We start from the raw sequence: 23,230 nt of genomic DNA, 5'->3' as shown, positions 1-23,230 counted from the left end.
TCAAACTGTCTTTAGCAGATCGGATACAGGTCGCATATGGGCAAAAAAATCGGATTTGCGCTGTTCAAACTGTCTTTAATAGATCGGATACAGGTCACATATGGGCAAAAAAATCGGATTTGCGCTGTTCAAACTGTCTTTACCAAATCAGATACAGGTCCCATATGGGCAAAAAAATCGGATTTGCACTGTTCAAACTGTCTTTACCAAATCGGATATAGGTCACATATGAGCAAAAAAAATCGGATTTGAGCTGTTCAAACTGTCTTTACCAAATCGGATACAGGTCACATATGAGCAAAAAAAAAAATCAGATTTGCGCTGTTCAAACTGTCTTTAGCAGATCGGATACAGGTCGCATATGGGCAAAAAAAATCGGATTTGCGCTGTTCAAACTGTCTTTAATAGATCGGATACAGGTCACATATGGGCAAAAAAATCAGATTTGCGCTGTTCAAACTGTAACAGATCGGATACAGGTCGCATATGGGCAAAAAAATCGGATTTGCGCTGTTCAAACTGTCTTTACCAAATCAGATACAGGTCCCATATGGGCAAAAAAATCGGATTTGCACTGTTCAAACTGTCTTTACCAAATCGGATATAGGTCACATATGAGCAAAAAAAATCAGATTTGCGCTGTTCAAACTGTCTTTAGTAGATCGGATACAGGTCGCATATGGGCAAGAAAATCGGATTTGCGCTGTTCAAATTGCCTGTACCAAATCGGATACAGGTCCCATATGGGCAAAAAAATCGGATTTGCGCTGTTCAAACTGTCTTTACCAAATCGGATACAGGTCCCATATGGGCAAAAAAATCAGATTTGCCCTGTTCAAACTGTAACAGATCAGATACAGGTCACATATCGGCAAAAAAAATCGGATTTGTGCTGTTCAAACTGTCTTTACCAAATCAGATACAGGTCCCATATGGGCAAAAAAATCGGATTTGTGCCACATTTGCCTGCAGTCTGGATGTAACCTCATATCAAACCCAGGAAGCCGCAGCTGCATAGAAAAAACAAGCAAACAACAACAAAAAAAAAAACATTATGTGTTATGGTTTGATTATGTGTTCCAGGATAAAAAAAAAGGGCTACAGTAGAGTGAGTGTATTCCTTCAACGTCTTTATGTTCCATGGGTAATGTGTATGTACATCTCTTTTACAGACACCTCAACATGACTCAGGTACTCCAGCTCGGTGGTGTAAATGAGGACATCCCTTACATTTATCCTCAGCTTCAACATAAACACTTCACCGGCTGCATTCGCAACCTCATCGTTGACAGCAAGGTAACACAAATTATATATACTCTATACATACAGTACACTTCAGTATGTAACCACACAACCATTAGCACACTGGCACGCAAGGAAACTCAAACTCACACCTGCACTCCAGCTGATAAATGGATTAATAACGGGTTTCAGCATTTTACAGTACTCTGATGCCATGTAAGAGATGCATTTTTTACACTTTTAACTGTAACATCAAAGGGCTTTCAAGTACTACACTGGGACACTCCAAGGGTGGAAATGGAATATGATCTTTTCCATTCCTGACCAATGTGACTTCAAGTCAAAACTTTCAAGTAACCTTCTTCTGCTCTTTTGGAGCTGAAAAGTCAAGGACAGGCTCAGCCATGCCAAGCCTCCCAACAAAACCCAAGAAATGTCTGTACGAACACAGGCCTGGGGTATGATAGGCTTTTGTGAACCCACTCCCTTCCAAAGCCTGAAATTTTGACTGAAATTGTATTTTCTACCACTTCTTTTTAGCTTAGCTTCAATAAATCTGTGACTAAGTAAGAAATTTTACCCCTTCCAGTCAAAAAAGTTTGAGTGACATAACTATTTGGACGTAAATATTAGGGTTTGTGGGATGTGGGTTCCCTGATCGTCGATAAATCAAGTAGATATTAAAAAAAAAGGATGTTAAAGGATGCTTCGCTTGCTGCTTAAAATAGCTTTAAAAGTAACATGATCTTTTTTGTTTTTTATCCGCCACTCATGATAATTTCTCACTCTCACAGTGCTTGTATCCCGTGAAAGATGAGTCACGTTGAATTTTACATTTAATTTACACCTGGTATAAACTATTTTATGCATTCAGATGTGAAGCAGTATGTGGATTTCTTGCAACGTGATCATTTTTTTGCATTCATATATACAAGGCAGGCGAGTGGGAGGATAGCAGGGACTGTCATCTTTTATGACACTAGTAGGAGGCAACAGAAACTTTGACAGGTTGTTTTTGCTATTGTAGTGCTTGCGGTGGCTTTGAACACACTGACTACTTTGTGTTGGACAAAAGCAAAGAGCAGCTGCTGTTTAAAGACGATCTTGCTGGACTTTTTTCTCTAGAGGTCGTGCCAGATGCAAATGTTTCCAAAACAAATGAAACATCTTGAGGAGATGCATGATTTTAATTTCAGGGTAAAAAAGTATGGAAGATGAATTTACACTTTGTATTCTAGCTGTGCATGACTTTTAATTATATAATGCTGCATTTCCACTACATGGAACCAGCTCGACTCGGCTCGACTCGGTATTCCTGGAGACCGTTTCCATTGCAAGATACTACCGACTTTACAGTACCTGGATGTCATAGTGATGTGGCACAGTACTTCCATGTCGTCTGTTCAGAGAGTTGCTGATAAACTCGCTCCTTTCATGTTGTCTCGTCTGAATTTTTACATCAGCCACCACAGACTGAATCTCCTTGACCGACCATGGTGTAGTTTTGGGCTGTTATCGTGAATTAATGTACCGCTATATTTACTGTCCACTTCCGCATTTGTTTTTTGTAAAATGGCAGGTCACAGAGAAAACTCTCTGACCAATCAGTGGTCTGCAGTGTTTACACGTCACGTTTTAGTATCTGGTCCCCAGTCCTGGAACCTCGGCGGAGGTGATACCAAAAAAGTAGTACCGGGTACCAGATTCCAGGTCCTTTTTCGTAATGGAAACACAAAAAGGCCGAGCCGAGTCGAGCCGATACCATGCAGTGGAAACGGGGCATAAGTCAGTGTTTCTCAATGTTTTTTGAACAAAGGCCCACTAACGGTATCATGAGCCCCCTGTCACTCCTATCCCTGAAAAATGTGGGACCAAGGGGTGGGGGATGTTAAAAGTTCCGTGACTAACCTATGTCTGGAGGGTGTGGTTTGTTATCATTTCCCACCTGCTTCCCCCCAACAATAAATTTGCAACCAGGGGGAAGGAGGGGGTATATGCCACTATAATATTACATGATGAACCTCAATCCATAAGCAGAGGGGGAGTATGTGCCTGTGTTGTGCGTCAGAGGTTACACGGCGTCTTTACGTGGGGCACCACCCCCGTTGAGAAACACTGCAATAATCCAGCCACTTGCATTTCAACATGGGGGGGCTCTGCTGCATCTCCTTTGTAATAATAGCGGCCATGGCTCATGAGATAGAGTGGGTAATCCAATAACTGAAGGATTGGAGGTTTGAATCCCGCTCTGTCTTAGTCATGTGCCATTGTGTCTTTGGGCAAGACACTTCACCCACTTTGCCTCCAGTGCTGCTACTTCAGTGCTACTATGAATGTGTGTGAATGTTCGGTGGTGGTCGGAGGGGCTGTTAGTGTGTATTGACAGCCACACTTCTGGGGCAGCTGTAGCTACAAACATAGTTTACTACCACCAGTGTTAATGTGAGAGGGAACGAATAATATGTGCTTTGTACGTGTTTTGAGTATTTAGTAATAGAAAGTGATTTATTTATTTATTTATTTCGAACATGCAAAGAAACAAAACAAAATAAAACAAAGAAACATAAGCAACAAAACAAAATAACATTTAAATGAACAGAATCTATCTTCAGGTATCTAAGAGAGAGTCCCCTGGTTGAAAACCACTGGTATAAGTGGTCAAGAAATCGTCCCACTTCTGCAGACTATGATGTAAAAGTGCAAGAACATATGATACTGATCCACTATACTCAGCATAATCAAAAACAAAAAAATTATTCACAATATATTTCGATTGTTTGTACCAAAGAAGCACATTTGTTACATTTGTATCGTACTTTTAAACTAAAGCAAGAAAGAACCTCCAAGTAAAAATGTACAATAAATTCTATTTAGATTGGAGTATCCTTGAACATACATTTGCACATCCCACATGGGTGTGTGTCTTTGTCTTACTGAACTAAGCGAGTAAGAACAACTTCTCCATATATGCTGTAATAACCTATATTTGATCCACTAAACGTGGTTCTACACAAGAATAAAGACAGTCAGGTTTGTATGAGTGTTAGTATTTTGTGTGTATCTGTTGATCTATAGCTTGAACCTGTGGAGCCTATAATCACCCTGTTCTTTCGTGGCAAAGATGCAGATATTGTTTCCAAAGTCACCTCACGTGATAAAGAGCCTATTGAGCGTGTCACTTAATCATTTTACTGCGGTCTAGTGAGATGAAATGAGCTTGCGCATCCTGTAAGGGCTGCAAAAGTGGGTTTCAGCCTTCTAGTCTTGTTACTTCCATAAACACAATTTACTGTATATGTTTTCATTCAGCAGACCTTTAAAACTCTATTAAGGTGTTGAATCTCAAGAGTGGGGATATAAAAAGCCTGTAAGCTCCTCCTGCTGCAGTTCTAAAAGACTTGTACTCTGTGTGGTGCACCTTAACTGGAGACACAGGAGAAGGCAGCACAAACTCTGTGTACTAATGAGAGACATCTGCATGGCGTATGTGGGCGGACATGAGGATAATAAACCTCCAAAGAGCAAGCAGCAGTAGGCATACTGATGATTAATAGTGTTGATGGACATGTAGCAGCATTGTCAGACTTTTTTTAAAAATTTTTTTATTTATGTATATAGAGTTTTTTTTTTTAATTCTGTGGTGTTTTTCTTATGACAGATTGTGCTCATGTGTCACCTTTGTTGCTATAGTAACGTCATCTGTTTTTACATTAAGTGCCTCTAATGTAGTAAAGGTAGTTGACACTGTTAAGAGTGTTTACTGCAAATGAAAACTACGGTTAAAAGTGTACACGGTGTTTTTTTGGTTTTTTTTGCCAAGTTTGATCATTTGTTTTATGTATATTTCTCTTTTTTTTTAAGATAGATGATGAACAGAAGATGACTAAACTGTTTCATTGCCAGTAAAGCTATTAAGGTGAAATGCGTAAGTGTGTGTTTGTATGAAAGAGGGATTCAATGAGTGACACTGGGTTTGATTCAAGGATGTACATATGGCTATGCCCAGGACAAATCCTCGAAATTTTTCAGTTGTGTAATTTCTATTTCTATTTCTATTTCTATCCTTGAGTTGGGTTTCTTCTCTCTGGCTGTCACTCTCCATAGTCTGTTTTAACTCTCTCCATCCTTGTCCTGTCATTATTCTGCTTGTCTGTCTCACTTCAGCTCTAGTTTAATACTTAAAGTTTTCTTTTCTTTTCTTTTTTTTTTTTTTTTTTTACCCCCCTTTGACGCAGCTGTCACTCAAATGTTAAATACGGAGGTTTGCAGTTACAGCGTGTAGACTAATGACCTTTTGTATCCGAGTAGCTATGAACTGAAGTTGGATTTCTAATGTTTTCCTGCAGAAACTTTTAACAAAACTTTTACAATGGTCTGGACCAGTGCTGTAAAAGACCATTGTCATTTTTACCAGAATAAATATTCTCAAGACAAATCTGCCACAGTCAGGGCTTAAAGAAATCACTCTCTTCTTGTAGCGTTACATCCAAATGGCTGATGACATTTTGCCCAAAGCAAATCCAGGGAAAATGTATGGGTTTAGTGTCAATTTTGTCTCCTTGCTCTGTCACGTAAGCTTCAGTAGAGCTTGCCAAAGTTGACAGAAAAACATTCTTCTGATTTCAGTTCTAGTGTTTGCTAACAGATTTAATGAGTGTAAAAATAACATGAAAAATGTTACGGCTTTTTGCAGCTCTCTCAACCTTCCCGTGTTCCAACCACCCTGTGTACACGAAGCGGCGGGGGTTTGCCTCACAACCCATTTGAAGCCCACAGTCGCTGCTAACATTCAGCGCCGTCTTTTCTGCTTTTCCTACAATGCAAGACCTTCCAAACAACAAGTTCAGCGTTTTTTCTTTCAAGCTCTGGAATCAGTGCCCACTATCTCAGATGCTACACTGGCTTACTGAAAAATCCTTTGACAGTTTTTGATAGTGTAACATCTGTAAGACATCCACGCTAGAGCTGCATGTTTGTCTATTCATCCTGTAAACAGAAGTCTCTCAAAGTCGCATTCAATTCGAGTCTTCAAGGAGTGAAAGTCTTTGTGCTTAATCTTATTAAAGGAGCAATAATTGTCAGTACACTGTTAGAGAGCCTTTATTAGCAGTTCAACCAATAATGGCTGCTGGAAAAGAGACTTTGCAGCACATTTGTAGTGAGAAGTTGACAGTTATTTTAATGGGAGCGAACTGGACCAAAGGTTTATTGGCAGCAGCTTGTGTGTTTGCACAATGGAAATGTATTTTAACCTTTGGTAGCTGCCACTGTTCACTCAGCCCACATAAGAATATCTTTTATACTCCACATTTTAATAAAAATGCAAAAAATAACATTTATTGACTGTTTCAAAAGTATCTAGTCTTTTTTTTTTTTTTTTTTTTAGAATTATATAATGTCTAGTTGCAAGGTTAGGATGTCCAGTAGCTTTTTGTCACATAGCACTGAAGCACACTATAGCTAATCTGACTCCTTGTAAAAGTCAAGCAAACTTAATGGCTTTTCTTTATCCTTAAAGTTGACTTCTGACTGTTACTTCTGCATAATGTCTCTCCTTAATGGAAAGAGGTTGCTACGGTTCACCCATTTCTTTCTGTAATATTCTCTCTGACTAGTACATTTGCAGCTGTTTACTGTCTTCCCCGATTCCAAATTCAGTTTTTATTCCTCTCTGCCTGTAGGCTGAGACCCCAAAATTGAAATTAATCTTGATAAATAGAGCAACCCGCCATTGTCTCTGTATGGGGGAGCGGCATTTGTCTCTGTTGCAGCCACAATTTGTGATTTAAGCAGAAGCAGGTGTATTTTTGTATTCAGCAAATGCATCGGTCCAGGTATTACGCACACATATGCAGCACAGTGACACAGATGCACAGCCAAATCAATTGCAGACACCCCGACGCGTCTGTCAGTTTCTGATTGCTGATGCCTGCGTCTCAGGTTTTTGCAATCAAAGTGATCAGTACGAGGCCAAGAACCACACAAGCTATGGCTTTAAAAGGTCAGCGACCAATAAGATCCCTCATTGCTGGAGGGTAGACCCAATCAGCGGCCGGCCGGCTGAATGACTCATTGTTTTTATTATTAGCCTTTGCATCTGCTCGTCCTCACCGCCGCACCAACCAAACTCATAAAGGCCAGGCACAGAGGAGATTGAACATATTAATGCCTTTCATGGCTTTTGTGAGCCACACAAATTTAGTTCAAGGTTCCCCCGTCCTCTTAGCTTCCAATGCAGGTGGCCATACTGTTTTGGTTTTTTTTTTTTTCCTTTTAGAAGATTGGTCGTGTGTTTGGTTTCATCCTGATGAGGCTGAGAAACTTAAAGAGATGACAGTGAAAAGAAGAGTAGGCTGCAGTGGACTGTACTCTGAGCTTACATCCTTCACCACATTGAAGTTACTCCCTAAATACTTCCATTTTCACTCCTTTTGACTTCTTTCTTTTCAATCTCTGACTCCCCTTCTGTCTACTTACCCCCTACATCTCTATCCTTTGTCTTCAACAATCTTCTTTCTCTACTGTCACTTTTTATTTTCCTTTCTTGCTTGTAAGCTACTTAACTTTTTCTTTTTTCCTCCTGCCTTTCCTCTTTATCACATCTTCTGTTTTAATGCCTGGTGTCTTCTCTGTCTCTGCTTTTATGACCTCTCCATTTCCTCTTTTTCTATCTCCTGTATGCAGCTGTATGATTTGGGCTCTCCGGCTGACTCCCAGTCCAGTTCTCCGGGCTGCCTGACCACAGATAGCAGCTGTGTCAACATGGGGTATCCGTCATGTGGCCACCGTGGTCGGTGTCACGGCGAGTGGGGCTCCTTCAGCTGCCAGTGTGTACCGGGCTACACAGGACACCAGTGTGAAGAGGGTAAGCCAAAGGTTTATATGGTTTCTATTTTTCAGACTGTATAATCAACACAGATAATTTGCTCTTGTCAGAAGCTTTAACCCTTTACAGGGCAGTCATAGAAAGACTCTGAAATCCAAAATTTCAACCATAATGAAATTTTGACTCAGAGAACATAACAAGACTATATTACTTTTGTGAATTTTTTTATTATATTGTGGAAAATCAAGGTCACTGAAGTTGACATATTTGGTTCCTTACCCAAAAATGGCAAAAAAAAATTTTTAAAAATCCAAGAATTAACTATAAAAAAATACAAGAAAAACACATGCAAGTTGAATGGAACATGTATTTTAGAACATTAGAACATCATTTTTAGAACATCACAACAACATAAGTGCTGATACAGACACCTGTCAACATACACATTATCACTTTGACCATCATCATCATCATCATCATCATCTTTGTTTCCAAACTGAGGAGTCCATTTAAAAGCAAACAGGCAAGCAACAAATAAATATAAATATAAGTAAAAAAAAAACACAGGTTAAAAACACAGACAAAACATTACCAATAATATAAAAGACAACTGTACCAGTGTCGCCACAAGGATAACTGGTATCGCACCAAACTACAACTGGGATTTGTCAACAGCATAATGATAGAATTCTGAGAGTCGTTCAATCGACAGATAAATTTGTACATTAAGTTTCTCATACCAGCCTAAAAAGTGTGAACTCCTACACTAGTCCATCGAGGTTTTTTAAACAGTATTATCATGGAATATTATATATTATATTAGTATTATCATGTGCAACTTTGAGCTTTTGTAAGCTAGCCTTTTTAAATATCATTCCTTACATTAGTACCATTACTTCATGGTACCTAACAAAGCAGTTACGCTCCTTGTTCATGCAGAGGTGGACCTTACAGACCCTGTACACCATATTTGACCTGAGATTGTTGACTCACTGTCCTCACTGTAACTGTTGCTGTCACTGTCTTCTAATGTATTCAGAAATTATCAAAAATAGTCACTTGCCCAATAAAGGGTTAAAATCAATGCCCTTTTAAGCAGAATGACAGAAATCCACTTCAGCTGGACATTTGTAACTCTTCGCTACAATAAGTGAAACTAAACAAAGCAGCCGCCATTTTCCTGTGAAAGATAAAAAGAGTCGCATTAGCAGGTTATGAGCTCTTTGCCTCTGGAATGGGGAGCAGCTAAGCCCAGGGTTTTTTTTTTTTTATTAGCAGTGTAAAGTTTCAGTCTTCAAGGCTGCATTAAATTTTGCCACCCCCGATTTATTGCGAACATCTCTGTAAACATTAAAGGGGCAATTTCTTTGTGCAAAAGGCTTTCTCTACAATCCTAATATTAAGAGACATAATACCATCTGCTCTACAGCATCCCGTTTGCAGGTGGGACTCGCTCTACTTGCAAATCCATGCATAAGTAAAACGCTCGGCAATATATGCGCGTCGCCTCGGAGTTTCCTTCATTATTGTTGTGTAATTCTTGTTGTTAGAGGGTAGCATTAAGGCCCTTGGCAAAATTGTCTGACTGCAGCAGCTGGAAGAGACTGTTGTTGGAATGAGATGGGCTCTTTAATAACCCTTCGTGCCCTGGTCCTGCTGCACACTTCCTCCAGATTGAGGAGTTTACCTCCAGTGAAGCTTTCTGCTGACCACAGTATTTGCCACCAGACTCTACACTTTTGTTTATTGCTTGTCTTGTACTGCATCTGGACTCTCCCATACAGGACTCTCTCAATGCTCTAGTGTCAATTTTTAAATCTAATTTCCTTCAAGTCTAACATATAGGAAATACTGATGCACCTTCTGTGATGTGAGATCATTTTTCGCAACAGAGGCATGCAACCAAGTTAAGTTCAGTTAGAGTTCATAGTTTATCAAGACCATTTTTGACAATATGTTTTGTTTTGTGAAGGCTGTGTCAGGATTCGGTCTAAGGCTGCACGATATTGGAAAATAACTGACATTGTGATTTTGTTAACCCTGCGATATATATTGCGATATGAAAAAATACTCTGGAGGATATGATAGCTGTGTGGTGCTGATGTAAATGGTCAAACAAATTAGTTGTGTTACCTCTGATTGTGGTGACACAGAACACGTGTTTCAAAATCATCCTTGCAGATAACTTAATTTACATTCCTCCAAGTGGCTACTTTTGACTGCTATATGGGTGGCTGTGGCTCAGTTGGTAGAGCGGGTCGTCCTTTGACCAAAGGGTCGGCAGTTCAAATCCTGGCTCCAACTGTCCACATGTCAAAATATCCTTGGGCAAGACACTGAACCCTAAATTGCTCTCAGTAGAGCCTGGCAGCACCTTGCATGGCAGCAGCCACCTACTGGTGTATGAATGTGTGCGTGAATGGGTGAATGTGAGGAATTGTAAAGCATTTTGGGCACCACTAAAGTGTAGAAAATGCGCTATATAAGTTCAGTCCATTTACCATTCCCTGAGTTCTGACAGACTTTGTAAAAACAGCATTTTCCTACCATGGTCGTGGAATAATCTTCAAAAAACTGTAAAAGTACATCCTTTCATTTCTATTTAGGATTTTAAAAGTATCATGGAGAATGCAGTGAAGGAGGAATGTCACTGTTTTTCTTGATGCCATTATGGTTGAATAGTTATTGCGTTTTATTGTTAATTGCGTATCATGTATGTGTTTTATGTGTTTTGGACTTTGTATGGCTGCTATTTTGGCCAGGTCTCCCTTGCAAAAGAGATTCCTAATCTCAATGGGACTTCCTGGTTAAATAAAGGTAAAATAAAATAAATAAATAAACTGACATTGCTTTTCTTTTTGGCACCAAGTCTTTGTTTTCAGTGATTTTTCTCTTGTTCATTGCTCATTTTTCAATGCTGTTACCAGCAACTCACTCCATGTGCAGGGGGCGTGGTCTGCTTTGGTAAACTGATTAAGAACAATTGTGATTGGTGGATCGCTGCGCTGCTGTGTGTGTCAGGTACCCAGGCTGAAATTAGATGAGAACACGCTGAGTTCATTTTCCTCCTACATTGCAGGACCTGCGATGTGACTACTGTGCACACGAACATCATGATGACAATGCTCAAACTATATATTGTATAGCTCTAGTCTTAGCTATATGTTTGGTGAGCTGATGCTAAGTGCTAATTTACTAACCCAGTAACACAGTAAACCTCATCATGTATTACATCATCAGAATAGTTTTACAGTTTTGTTGTTGTCATCTATTAACTATAGGTAAGTCGACTGTCTGTCAGGAATATTAAATAAACAGAAGCTCAGAAAGTCTGATTCAGCAGGCAAGCGAGCTGTCGATGACAATGCTCAAACAATATATTGTCCAGCTCTAATTTGGTCCCTATTACACTTAAAATGTGATATTGTGATGGGTCAGTGTGTTTTTTTTACTGCTGTCGTGACCAAATAATTTCCTGCAAAGGATCAATAAAGTATCTATCTATCTATATGATATGGTTAAACAGAACGTCTTGAAATTTGGTAGAAACATTAACTTGGACACAAGAATAAGATGGTTGAATTTTGGCAGCCAAAGGTCAAGAATTTACACTCCAACTGTGAAAACTGTGTAACGTAAATATATACACACCCATGCCTTCACCTCATTCAACCACTGCCATCAGGCCATCAAACAGATGTTGCAAAATCTTCCACACCCACACAACCACACTCAAGAACAATTTCTTTTTTTTTTTTTTTTTTTTCATTGAACGGTGGCTATAATGCAGTGCAATAGTGTAATATTGATCGCGAACTGAGCACACATTCTGCTGTAACCTGATTTGACAACTTTAGAATGCCGTTCGATGCACACTGTTTCAGTGTTCATACTTATTTGCTGTTCTGTGAATATAGTTATTAATACTGAAGGCCATGTGCATAGTCATGTACAACAGTTATTTATATAGGATAGCACTGTATAGACATGTTGCACTTACCCACTGCTGCATGGCTTATTATTATGTAGTTGTTATTTACTTAAGGTTTTTATATTTTAATAGATTTTTTATTGATCATTTCATTCATTTTCATTCATTCATTCATCGTACCAGATTGACTATTTTTTAGGCATCTCAATAAAGTTGCAAAGATTTTCGGTTCTCTTCTAGTCTACTGTATTGCATTCTGTGGTACTGGGGTCATAGAATGATAATGTGATGACATTGTAGATTTTATCTCAGAAACATGGAATTAATGTTGTTTTTTCATCAAATTTAGTAAATATTTATCTGATATGTAGTATGAACTGATGGGGTTATGTTGGCCAAAGGTCAAGAATGCTGTAACCTCACAAAACATGCAAGATTTCAGATAAATCTCAAACTATGATTGAAGTTAGCGTTCTGGTTCTCAATCAAAGTGTTGGATGTGTTGGAGGCGTTTCCATTTACTGCTGCATTGAAACCTGGCCTTGGTACTTTCCTGTATGTCATCCCTTTATCTCCATTTTTCAGTCTCTACACTATTACATCTACATTAAAATAAACTATGAAACACCCACAAAATATTTAGGTCCCTGGTCCTTGTACCTCAAGTTTTGTATTCAACCTTCTGTTAGTATTCTGTGGGCATGCACAAAGTGTGAAAACTGATTTATGTTTCATCTCTTACAAGCGTTTCTATTGATACATGAACTCTGATAATCTCAGATTCCTTCAAAACGCTTCTCACATTCAAGCTCAGAAAAACTTTTATCAACAAGTGGAAGTGCCATTGCCAGTGTGGGTGTTGATGTGCTTTAGTAAAACATGTACTTTTGATAAAGCAAAAATACCCATGAAATAAATTATTGAGTTAAAGAAAAAGGAATTAAGGAATGTAAGTGACATGCTCCTTCTAGCGCTAAAACTATTTGATATTTCAAAAAAAATCTTTTAAAGGACACAGTCATATTTCATATCTTAAAATTAAAACACTTGATTCAATTTGATTTTTATTTATTTATTTATTCATTTATTTATTTATTTTATTTTTAAGTTTATTTTTAAGTTTATCACTAAACAGTCCTGAAACAAATCAGACCAAAATTTGTGTCAGTCCCATATCAACAAGATTTTTTCAAAATGAAGGAGAGGAGACTAGTCAGAATAGGCTGATAGAACTTTAATGAAAGTGCACTGGATTGTGGGAATGTCAGCTTTTTCTGTATTATAATACAGAAATGTGCTGTGATTTATTGTTGGTTTGAATGGATGAGTTGGATAAAACACCTGCTTCACTGAACCTCATAGTTCAAAGTTTATAAATCAATAAGCTTTAGTCCTCACATTTTCTGAAAGAGGTCAAGTACAAGACATTTGGTTGCAAATGTCTCAGATAAGCAGCGTTTTTAAAAGAAAAGTTGAAATGTTCCAAGACCTTCACCCAAGTGATGACTCTGGGTCAAATCAGAAAAAAATATTAATCTTTCACTGCACTACATATCGACGTACCAGTTGATCCCAGTGAACTCTCTTTTTTGTTTGTTTGTTTTTGTTTGATTCTATTAATCTTTTTCACCATGTTCCTATGTTAATGCATAATAAAGAAATGCGGCTCTAAAGGACACATGTACGTGATCATTTCACAATATTTTCCCATTAAAAAAGTCAAACCACTTTATTCTCATATTTTTCACACATTTTAACTTCTTAACCCAAAAAGACCCAGTGCTACTTCTGTGGTTTTGACTTCCTAATGAAGGCTTGAAGCTGAAGCGCTGAAAAAATTATACTCTTGCTCTGAGCCATCCCAAAATTAATGAATTTTAATCAAATATTGGGGCCAAAAATAGGGCCAAAATTGGGACAGGAAAGGCTACCTTCGTGTCAGTGCATTTTATCTGGAAAACATGGCTTGAAATGGTCTTATATACAGCTATAAATAAAGACACTGTTAAATTTGTTGATCCTAGTGGTTTTTCTAATCCAGACTTGCAGGTTTTTCATGAATCTCGGTCTCATTCCAGGTTTTGCGTGTAACCCCTCGTGTCCACTTGTGTTACATGTGGAACCTGCCCATTTAAACACAAATAAATCGCAAGTGATTTTGCAACAGCAGTCATTTTTGTGAAACACTCTGCCTTGCATAATCAGTTAGATTCCTAAAATGTACCTGTGAGAGAATAAAGAAATATTCGAAAAAATTCTAGCATGTGATTTTTGTGTCCTTTTTACTGTGTTACATGCAGATTTTTGTATAAAAAGTAATATAAAAATAATATGAAAATGTATTTTATGTGAAAAATAGTTTCTCTTTTATCTCAGTAAATATTTATTTTTAAAATAGACCCAAAGTGCTTCCAAACTTGCTTCATAACATTAGTCTACATCTGGTTTGAATTTTTAGCCCCCATGTCCTGTTTTTAGGAACCAGTTTCATTGAAGCACCTAAATATAAATACTCTTCTAATTATATTCATGATGTCCTTCAAGAAGGTAATCATGTTAAAATATGCAGCAGAGGATGTAAATATAGATTTATACCAACAACATCCATGTAACCCACTGGATCTGATCAACACACTAATCCACTAAAAAAAATAAATAAATAAAAGTAAGAAGATTTTTGAGATGACTTAATTCATCAAAACTATGAAAACGATTTGACGTAGCCTTCAAACTGGATCTCACAAACCATTCAACTTTGTCAAAGTTACATGGAAAAGAGACAAAGGCGGAGAGGTGTGGATGCAGTAGGAGGGAGATTTTATGAGATGGAAGAATGGCTTTGAAAAGATTTTAGGTGTGCGTGGTTTTGTCTGCCGTGCATGCACAAAAATCCACTTCTGGGAACATGGGTCTAAGAAAGAAGAACTGAGCACAGCCCAAGCTAAACCATCCATACATATTCAATCTTGTGTCTTTTGCATATTCCACCCTGCCACCAACTCCCTGCACACTAGGGAAATTTAAGGACTTGTGAGTTATTTGAGGTCACATTCCTCTGAAGTGAAACGTCTTCTGAAAGGATCAAATGTAATGTGTTGCATTTTAATCTTTAATTGTTTATTCGAAATATCAGTAGCATCGGATTTACTTGTGTACCCAATGTGTGTCTATTGAACACAGAGGTCCCAGAGTTTTCCTTTGACGGACACAGTCTTGTGCACTACCAGTTGGCGTCCCTCCTGCCTCCCCGTCGGACCTTTGTCCAGGTGTTGGTTCGGACTCGTAAACACAGCAGCACAATCCTCAGTCTGACTTCAAAGGAGCAGAATGAATACATACGACTGGAGGTAAGACTGTCCTTCTGCTGTGTGTATGTGTGGTCATTTAAGCATTATTTATTTTTATTACCATATACCCCCTACCATATTAGTAGAATATATAGCTATACCAGGAATTTCATCCGTCCTCCATCTGTCCCACATTTTTGTCCAACTGATTACTCGAAGACTATTCACCTGATTCTTTTGAAATTTCACACATTTACCACTAGTAGAGGTGTAGTGCACAGTTTTGCATATGTATATATATTTTTTAAAAATCTGTTTCTTGCCCACCTGGGCATGTCTCCTTCAGACTCAGGTCCTCTACCAGAGGCCTGGGAGCCTGAGGGTTCTGCGCAGGATCTTAGCTGTTCTTAGGACTGCGCTCTTTTGGACAGTGATCTCTGATGTTGTTCCTGGTATCTGCTGGAGACGTCCTCTCAGCTTGGGGGTCACTGCCCCTAGTGCCCCGATCACTACTGGGATCACTGTTGCCTTCACACCCCACATTTTGTCTCCTCTTTCAGCCATTGGTATTTCTCGAGCTTCTTGTGTTCTTTCTATCTGATGTTGCTATCACTTGGGATTGCTACATCTATCACTACCACTGTCTTTTGACGTTTATCCACCACCACTATGTCAGGCTGATTGGCCATCACCATCTTGTCGGTCTGGATCTGGAAGTCCCACAGGATCTTGGCTTGTTTGTTCTCTGTCACCTTCAGGGGTGTTTCCCATCTGGATCCTGGGACCTCCAGTCCATACTCGGTACAGATATTCCTGTACACTATGCCCACTACCTGGTTATGCTGCTCCACGTGGCTAGATAGCTCAGTAGTTTGCACCGCTGACTTTGGGGCGGAAGGTTGCCGGTTTGAATCCCAGCAGGAGCGAAGCATGGATCCAGGTGGACCCTTGGGCAATGCCCTTTACGCTAAACACCTATACTTCTGAATGAGTGTTACAATAAATGATAGAGTCATACCAGCTTGGATATCGCCCGGGACAACAAGGTCCATGTCATATATATAACGAATTTTTGAATAATTTTTTTTTTTTGCTAAGACTGAAAGTTTAGACTTGGCCTGAATGATGTTTGTCTTGGTTGACTGAACTACCCAAAAGGACGTTATTTATTAGTTATTATGAGGTTATGTTTTCATCGGGGTTTGTCTGTTTGTTGTTTGTCTGTTAGCAAGATAACTCAAAAATTTATGGATGGATTTTTGATGAAATTTTCAGGAATGTTGATACTGGCACAAGGAACAAATTATTAAATTTTGGTGATGGATGGTGGTGGGGGGGTGTGATCGACTAGTGGCTGCACCTGACTATAACCCGCACCCACACTTCACACTGCCATCTCCAACATCTCACCATCGATTCATTGATGCCAAGCTTATGTGCAGCAGCTCTATTTCCTTCTTCGACAACCCGAACGATCGTTAGCGCGTGAAACATAAATTAGCTGCATTATTGTTTGAGCTGCGGGTTCACAGCGTGTGAAAAAAGTAGCGGCTTATAGACTGGAAATTACGGTACTTTACAATTATCTTTAATTTCAAATTCAAAATGAATCCCGGGTTAGGTAGGGTATCAGTGAACAAGATGGGCGAAACGTTGTGTGATCGAGCGGGGATATTAGTAAGCTCCACCTACTTTTTCACTTGTTTCACTTTTTGTTATGGAGACAGAATTCAGGTCCCCTTAATGTAAATCAGTGCATTTGAGGGTTAAGACTAATCATAAATTTAGGATTAAAAATAGATTATGTCTCCAGGAAAATTATGTGAGACAGTATCAGTGTCAATATAGTGGGTACTGTGGGATTTTTGAAGTATTAAGTTCATGCAAGTAAACGCTGTATCCTGATTTCAGCATCCAGTATACAACCTTAACCTGGTTTTGAGATACTCCAATAGTAACTGGGATACTGTTACATGTATTCCAGTCACTGACAGTTTTGGATTACTGCCCAGGTACAAATTGATGTAACAGAAATACAATCATTGAAACGAAACCATCTTACTATAAGAGAGACAGAAACACTGAGGATTGCCTTTCAGTAAAACATATACTGGTCATTCACATGAACAAAAAGCATTGGAAAGCTGAATGTTCAAGTCCATAGGAAACACAACAAACGTACACTGGCTTCCCCAAAATACATTATGTGTCATCTTTGTCTATGTGATGACATGCTAGAATAACAGCTGGAGGACATGTTTACCTGTTGATATTTTCTCCTGTTGCTGCAGTAGTTGAATACCAGTGAGACAAAAGCACAACACAATGTTAGCGTTTGGCGTGCTAAGTCTGGTATAAACCCAAGTGACCTGATTTCGTTGTCACAGTAACTTTTAAGTTAGGCAGCAGCTACTGAAATGCAGATTAAATTACATGCTATGTTGTAAACACACAGGCACAACAGCAGCAGTAATGAGTGACTGGGATACTAGTATTTACCATGTAAACAGAGTTATGAGTATCCAGAATTTCTCATATATGTCATGAAATGTCATATCCTGAATATGATCAAAACCTGGAAAGCCTCATAAGCAGAATACTAGTGCATGGAAATGAGAGTCAATGTAATGTCCTCTAAACACAGGGAAACAATGCATGCATGGAAACTGGTTTACCAGACTCTAGAAAGATGCCAAATACTCTTAGTAACAAAGTGTCTTGCATTTAGCTGAAAATGTGCCAGAGGGGTAAGCAAATATTGCTTTGGCTGGATTCCCTAAACCATAATTGACCACTAATGAAGGAAAACTTCCAAACTTTAAGCATGTACTTATTACAAGCAACAAAAACAGATTTATTTAACATAGATTTAATCTTCTTAAACTGAGCAAGTATGCAACTGCTGGGGTCCCACAATATTAGAAAATCATATGGAATATCTTAGTAAGGCCAAGGGAAAAGGGAAATGTATTCCCCTAAATGAGACTGCTTTTCTAATGAAAAACATACTTAACTAGTCAATTGTTTCTTTAGAAAAAAAAAAAAAACCAAACCAAACCAAGAAAACCATACATATATATATATATATATATATATATATATATATATATATATATTATATATAGGCCTGGTATTTTGAGCAGAAAATCGTCAGGTAATGGTGTTCTTTTTCAACAATTTTGAACAGTGCAATGTTTTTTCTTCCATCTTGTCTCTCAAAGCAAAACAGCATCAAGTCATTTTCTCTTTGTCTTATACACCTCTTTATGAACATTGTTTATTTGCTGTTGTATAAAACCCAGCAGGTAAAACAGATGGTTGTAAACCAAACAGATAATGAAGAACTGTGTAAAGTAACAGATATTTTCTCCTCAAATATTCCTGTGAACTTTACACGGTTTATCAGATGTTATCAGATGTGCCTTTACAACAGAACAAAACGGTAGATTGAAGAACAGGTGGATGAACCACCTCTCAACAGAGGGTGTGATGATGTTTTTAGAAGTGCATGAAGTAGATAATATTCACAAACTGTAGCCACCGTCATCAATAGATCAAGGTATCATCAGACCACCTATGAAATGATGTTTGTGTTATATCAGTAGCCCTGAATGCGTTCCATCACAGTGAAGTCACATAATTCAGTTCACAGCTACAAACAAGCATGTTTCAGTGTTGTAACAGTTTTCAGTTTTGTCAATCTGTACAAATAGTTATGTAAAGGCAAAAGAAAGAACCTTTAGCAAACTCAACATTACTTCCTAGTGTGTGAAGACACAAGCAACACAATTTAATATTTCATTTAGACCTTCTTTAGGTTCAGTTACAGCACATTTTTGCATCATTGTGTGGTTAATAATGGCACTAGTGTAGGGCAAACTACTTGGAAAATGTAGTGAGCTAAGCTACTAGTTACTCTGGCCATGAAAGAAGCTTCACTACATAGAAGCTCCCACCCAGTCAATGTAGCAAGCTAAGTTACCCAAACCCACAGAAGTAGCTCACTACATGTGAACTACTTAAGTTGTATCACTTAACACGGTGATAAACATAAGAAATACACATTTAAATTACCAGTTCATGCAAAGGTCAATTCCATTGGGTTATCTATAGGAGTCAATGCATTCTATGTATATACTGTTATGTCTATGTGCAGGACCGGGACTCCTAAAAGCTAGGTGTTCCACCCCATGGGCGGGGCTCTAACGTCTTGCATCACACACATCTTGTACATCATGTGCACTGTAGAGTTTATCTGATTGGTTTAGATGTGTGGAAGAGAATGATTTATTAAGGTAAATATGAACAAGGATGCATTGTCACTTCAGATTAAGTATTTTAGTTGAATAAGTGTTTAAAAAATAACTGAAACACCGTGTTTTCCTCATGTTGAATACATTTATATTCATGCAGTACTGCTTGTGTGGCCATGGGGGAGAGTGGGGTGAATGTACCAGGTTTTACTCAGGTGACTTTAAAGTGAGGCCATGACAGTAATACCTCCAACTTAAGTATGTCCATATATTTCAGGATGTGGCGCAAACCCTGGGAACAATAACTTTGGATCTGAAATAAATTGTTTAAGAAATATAGCTTTTGGAAAAACAAACAAATTCAATACAAAAATACTCAATTATGGTTTATTAATAGTGTCACCCTATTAAACTTTGGCATAAGTCATATTTTCTAGTTTTTGGGAAAACACAAAAAAACTTAAATACACATATATGGCACTTGTGAATGTCAGGCAAAAAGGCTTTGGAAAACAGATGACCGTTGACATACATAGAACGCTGTCTGTCTATACAAGGGGTTGGACAAACTAATGGAACACCTTCTATGATGACACAATGTTAGGTGTTTCCATTATTTTGTCCAACCCCTGTATGTAACATATAAGAGGCCATTTAAAAACTGAATAAAACTCGGTCCCTTCAGAAAAATGTGACTGTCCAATCGCATAATTCAATGCATGATCAAGTGCACTAATGGCTACATACTATTTTAAACTCTATGCAACATAGGTTAGAACATAAAAGAAAATCAACACTCAAGCCATTTTACCAGTATGAAACATTTGAAAATGTTTTTTCCTGCAGTGATAATAATGATCTTTGAACATAAAGGCTCTAATAGCCTTGAAACCGACAGCCTGTTCTACCTAACTTTTCCGAAGCAGGAAGCTTTTTTTTTTTTTTTTAACACATGCCTCACGAATGTTAAAACCATGTTTGACTGCTTACAAAAACCAGTCCCTCCTGAAAAACACCATTATGTAATTGCACAATTTAATGCATAATCAAGCAAATACCACACATTATGCGGGTCCACATTTTTTCAAAATGGGCAGTAATAATGATTTATGAATATAAAGGCTCTAACAGCCTTGAAACACTTGTGACTCACTTGTATCATGTTTGAACCATAAAGAACTAAAACACAACCAGAACTTTCTGTGATGCCTACCTCTGTATGTTTGCTTATCATAGGATGTAATTAGACATTTTTCATTTAGTAGTAGTTAGTAGTTACAACAAGGTGTGGGAGAGGAATCAATTTATTTCATTAACACGTTTTTCCAGTTCCCGCATATTTTTGCAACTTCGCGGATGTGTATGATGACGTCCCATAAACCACGCCCACCTCCGGGCGAAACTCCTGGTTTATAGTGAGTTCTGTGCAGACAGAGTGTGTGCCCCCATTCCGAACGATCTTGAGTGCTTATATTGTACATTATATAATTGAATTTTTCTAGACTACAAACTGCTTCTCCACTGTGTTAAGCCATATAAATAGCTTCTGTGGTCATTACCACGCTACTTGATCAATAATAGAGTTAAGCTATTGAAGCGTTACTTGATTCAGGAAATAGTGGCGTTACCGCCAAGCTACTGAGAATTGTAGTTACTAGTTTCGCTACAAGTAGCGACGCTACTGCCGAACACTGAATGTCACAGCATTTATTTTTAGCAGTTTTTATGAACGCATAACGTTACTGAAACAAGAACTAACCAAATGAAGCAACCCCATATCATAACATTGCCCCACAGGCTTATACTGTAGGTACTAGGCATGATGGGCAATCACTTCATCCACCTGGAACAAGGTCAGTCTGGACTCATCAGACCACATGACCTTTTTCCATTGAAACAAAGCCCAGTCTTTATGCTCTCAACAAACTAATGGTTGTTTAAGAAATGAGAACCTACTCACAGTATCAGTTAAAGAGTTAAAGACCTAGATGCAATGGAAACGTATTAATTGCTGCAGTAATTATCCAATAGATGATCTGAACTATTTACGTAATCCAGGTGTGGGAGCATTTTTCCTTCTGGTCAGTTGTAACTTTTCGGGCGAAGACACACCAACCCGACTGCCGATCGTCGATCGAAAAGGTAGCCTGACTGATCAGTCGGCTCCCGCTCCCTGACGTGGTCAAAATAGTGTGAAGAAACACACCAAATCAACTACTGACTCGAGCATACGTTCTGCGCTTGTGCGAGACGTAAAACTGGAAATGACGGAACATCTCTCTAGACCAAAACACAGAGCTCACTGTCATCAGTCATTGTTGTCAGCAGAGAGTGTTGAGTAGTCAAGAAGGGTTGTTGTTGTACTCATTGAATGGATGGCTAGTAATAAGAAGATGCTGGCATTGTCAGCTCTCAGGCTTCTTGTGGAAGAAGAAAGATGTTGCAGGCAAAAACTAAGGAGAAATCACACTATGCTAACAATGCTAACAGTGTCCACTTCATGGAATGAATGAAGTCCATAGTCAGCACTGACTGGCACTCATTCAATACATATGAGCAGTTCATGGCCTATTACAGAAGGCAATAATAGTGTGAAGTACCTTGGCATAGGTATTCACATGGAAACTTCTCCTTCACTGATTCACTAGTCAAGGGCTATCCCTCCACCAATCAGATTGGTCCGACTGAACGACTGGGTAGTGGCTGATTACACATGTTGAATCAGCTGAAAAGAATAGCGACAGCATTAACAACGACCGATCGCACAAAACACACCAACTAGACTCATGTCACCGACCTTGGCAGTCTGCCCAACGACCGCCGAAAACTGGGTTGGTATGTCTTCTCCTTAACAGTTGCTCCACATTTAAATACAAGCTGTTGTTTTCACGTTTTTATGCAAAAGACATAGAAATGAAATGCATCTGTTTGCTTTCACCATAGACTATATTCATTCAGCACACACTGGTGTTAAGTTAGGCTAAACATTTTCTCACATGGATTTTTATTTAACAGGCAAATTCAAGAGGAAATGCATTCTCCATAATATTAAATTTGATGTCTTTCGAATATGTGGCCAGTGTTCAGTCTTGGTTTGTGCTCTACGAATAGACTAATATCAATATTTTAAGTGCATTTTCTCTTCCTTGTCCATACACAGTGCATTTGAAGAAAAAGCTGATTTGAAGTAGCGTATTAGTAGGTATAATTTGGACTGATGTTGAAAGCTCGCTGCCAGGTCTGAACACAGAGCGGATTATTTTGATATTTGTCTTGAAGGCTTCATTTCTTCCTTTTATTCTGCTCACACTTGCATTGCTCTTTCGTATTTGTTTGCTTGCCACCCTCTCTTTGTTTTGTTTTCCCCCTTTCCTTCCACCCCCCCCAGCATCCTTTCTGCAATCATTCCATGTCGTTCCATAGGCCGATCCGCTCCCTGTTTCTCACCCCACACCACGACCGCAGGTATTGATCAAACATCAGCGTCTAAAATGATGATGATTATCCGTAACACAGCTGCCGTTACAGTGCTAACCCTCCTCTGATCCCCGCCTGTCATCCATCTGCCTTTCGTTCCTTTCTATCCATCCCTTTGTTTCCTCTCACATGTCACGGTGCTCCTTCAGAACAGACACATGTAGAGTAGCTTCGCATCATTTACTCACCATAAATAGTGCATTCTTTCCAGGGT

The 23,230-nt window shown here is 38.7% G+C and overlaps 1 protein-coding gene across 1 annotated transcript in view; it reads left to right on the top strand.

Annotated features, from left to right (window-relative positions):
* The window catches only part of LOC115413880 (neural-cadherin), a 527,604-nt gene that overhangs the window by 419,569 nt on the left and 84,805 nt on the right, over positions 1 to 23,230 (top strand). The window contains exons 30-32 of the mRNA XM_030127006.1: positions 1,173 to 1,296; positions 7,927 to 8,107; positions 15,180 to 15,346. Of these exons, the coding sequence (XP_029982866.1) occupies positions 1,173 to 1,296; positions 7,927 to 8,107; positions 15,180 to 15,346 (472 nt within the window). The remainder of the gene's footprint in view (positions 1 to 1,172; positions 1,297 to 7,926; positions 8,108 to 15,179; positions 15,347 to 23,230) is intronic.

The sequence above is a fragment of the Sphaeramia orbicularis genome, chromosome 3, assembly GCF_902148855.1.
Source record: "Sphaeramia orbicularis chromosome 3, fSphaOr1.1, whole genome shotgun sequence".
Lineage (NCBI taxonomy): Eukaryota > Metazoa > Chordata > Actinopteri > Kurtiformes > Apogonidae > Sphaeramia > Sphaeramia orbicularis.
This window is presented reverse-complemented; position numbering and strand designations above follow the sequence as displayed.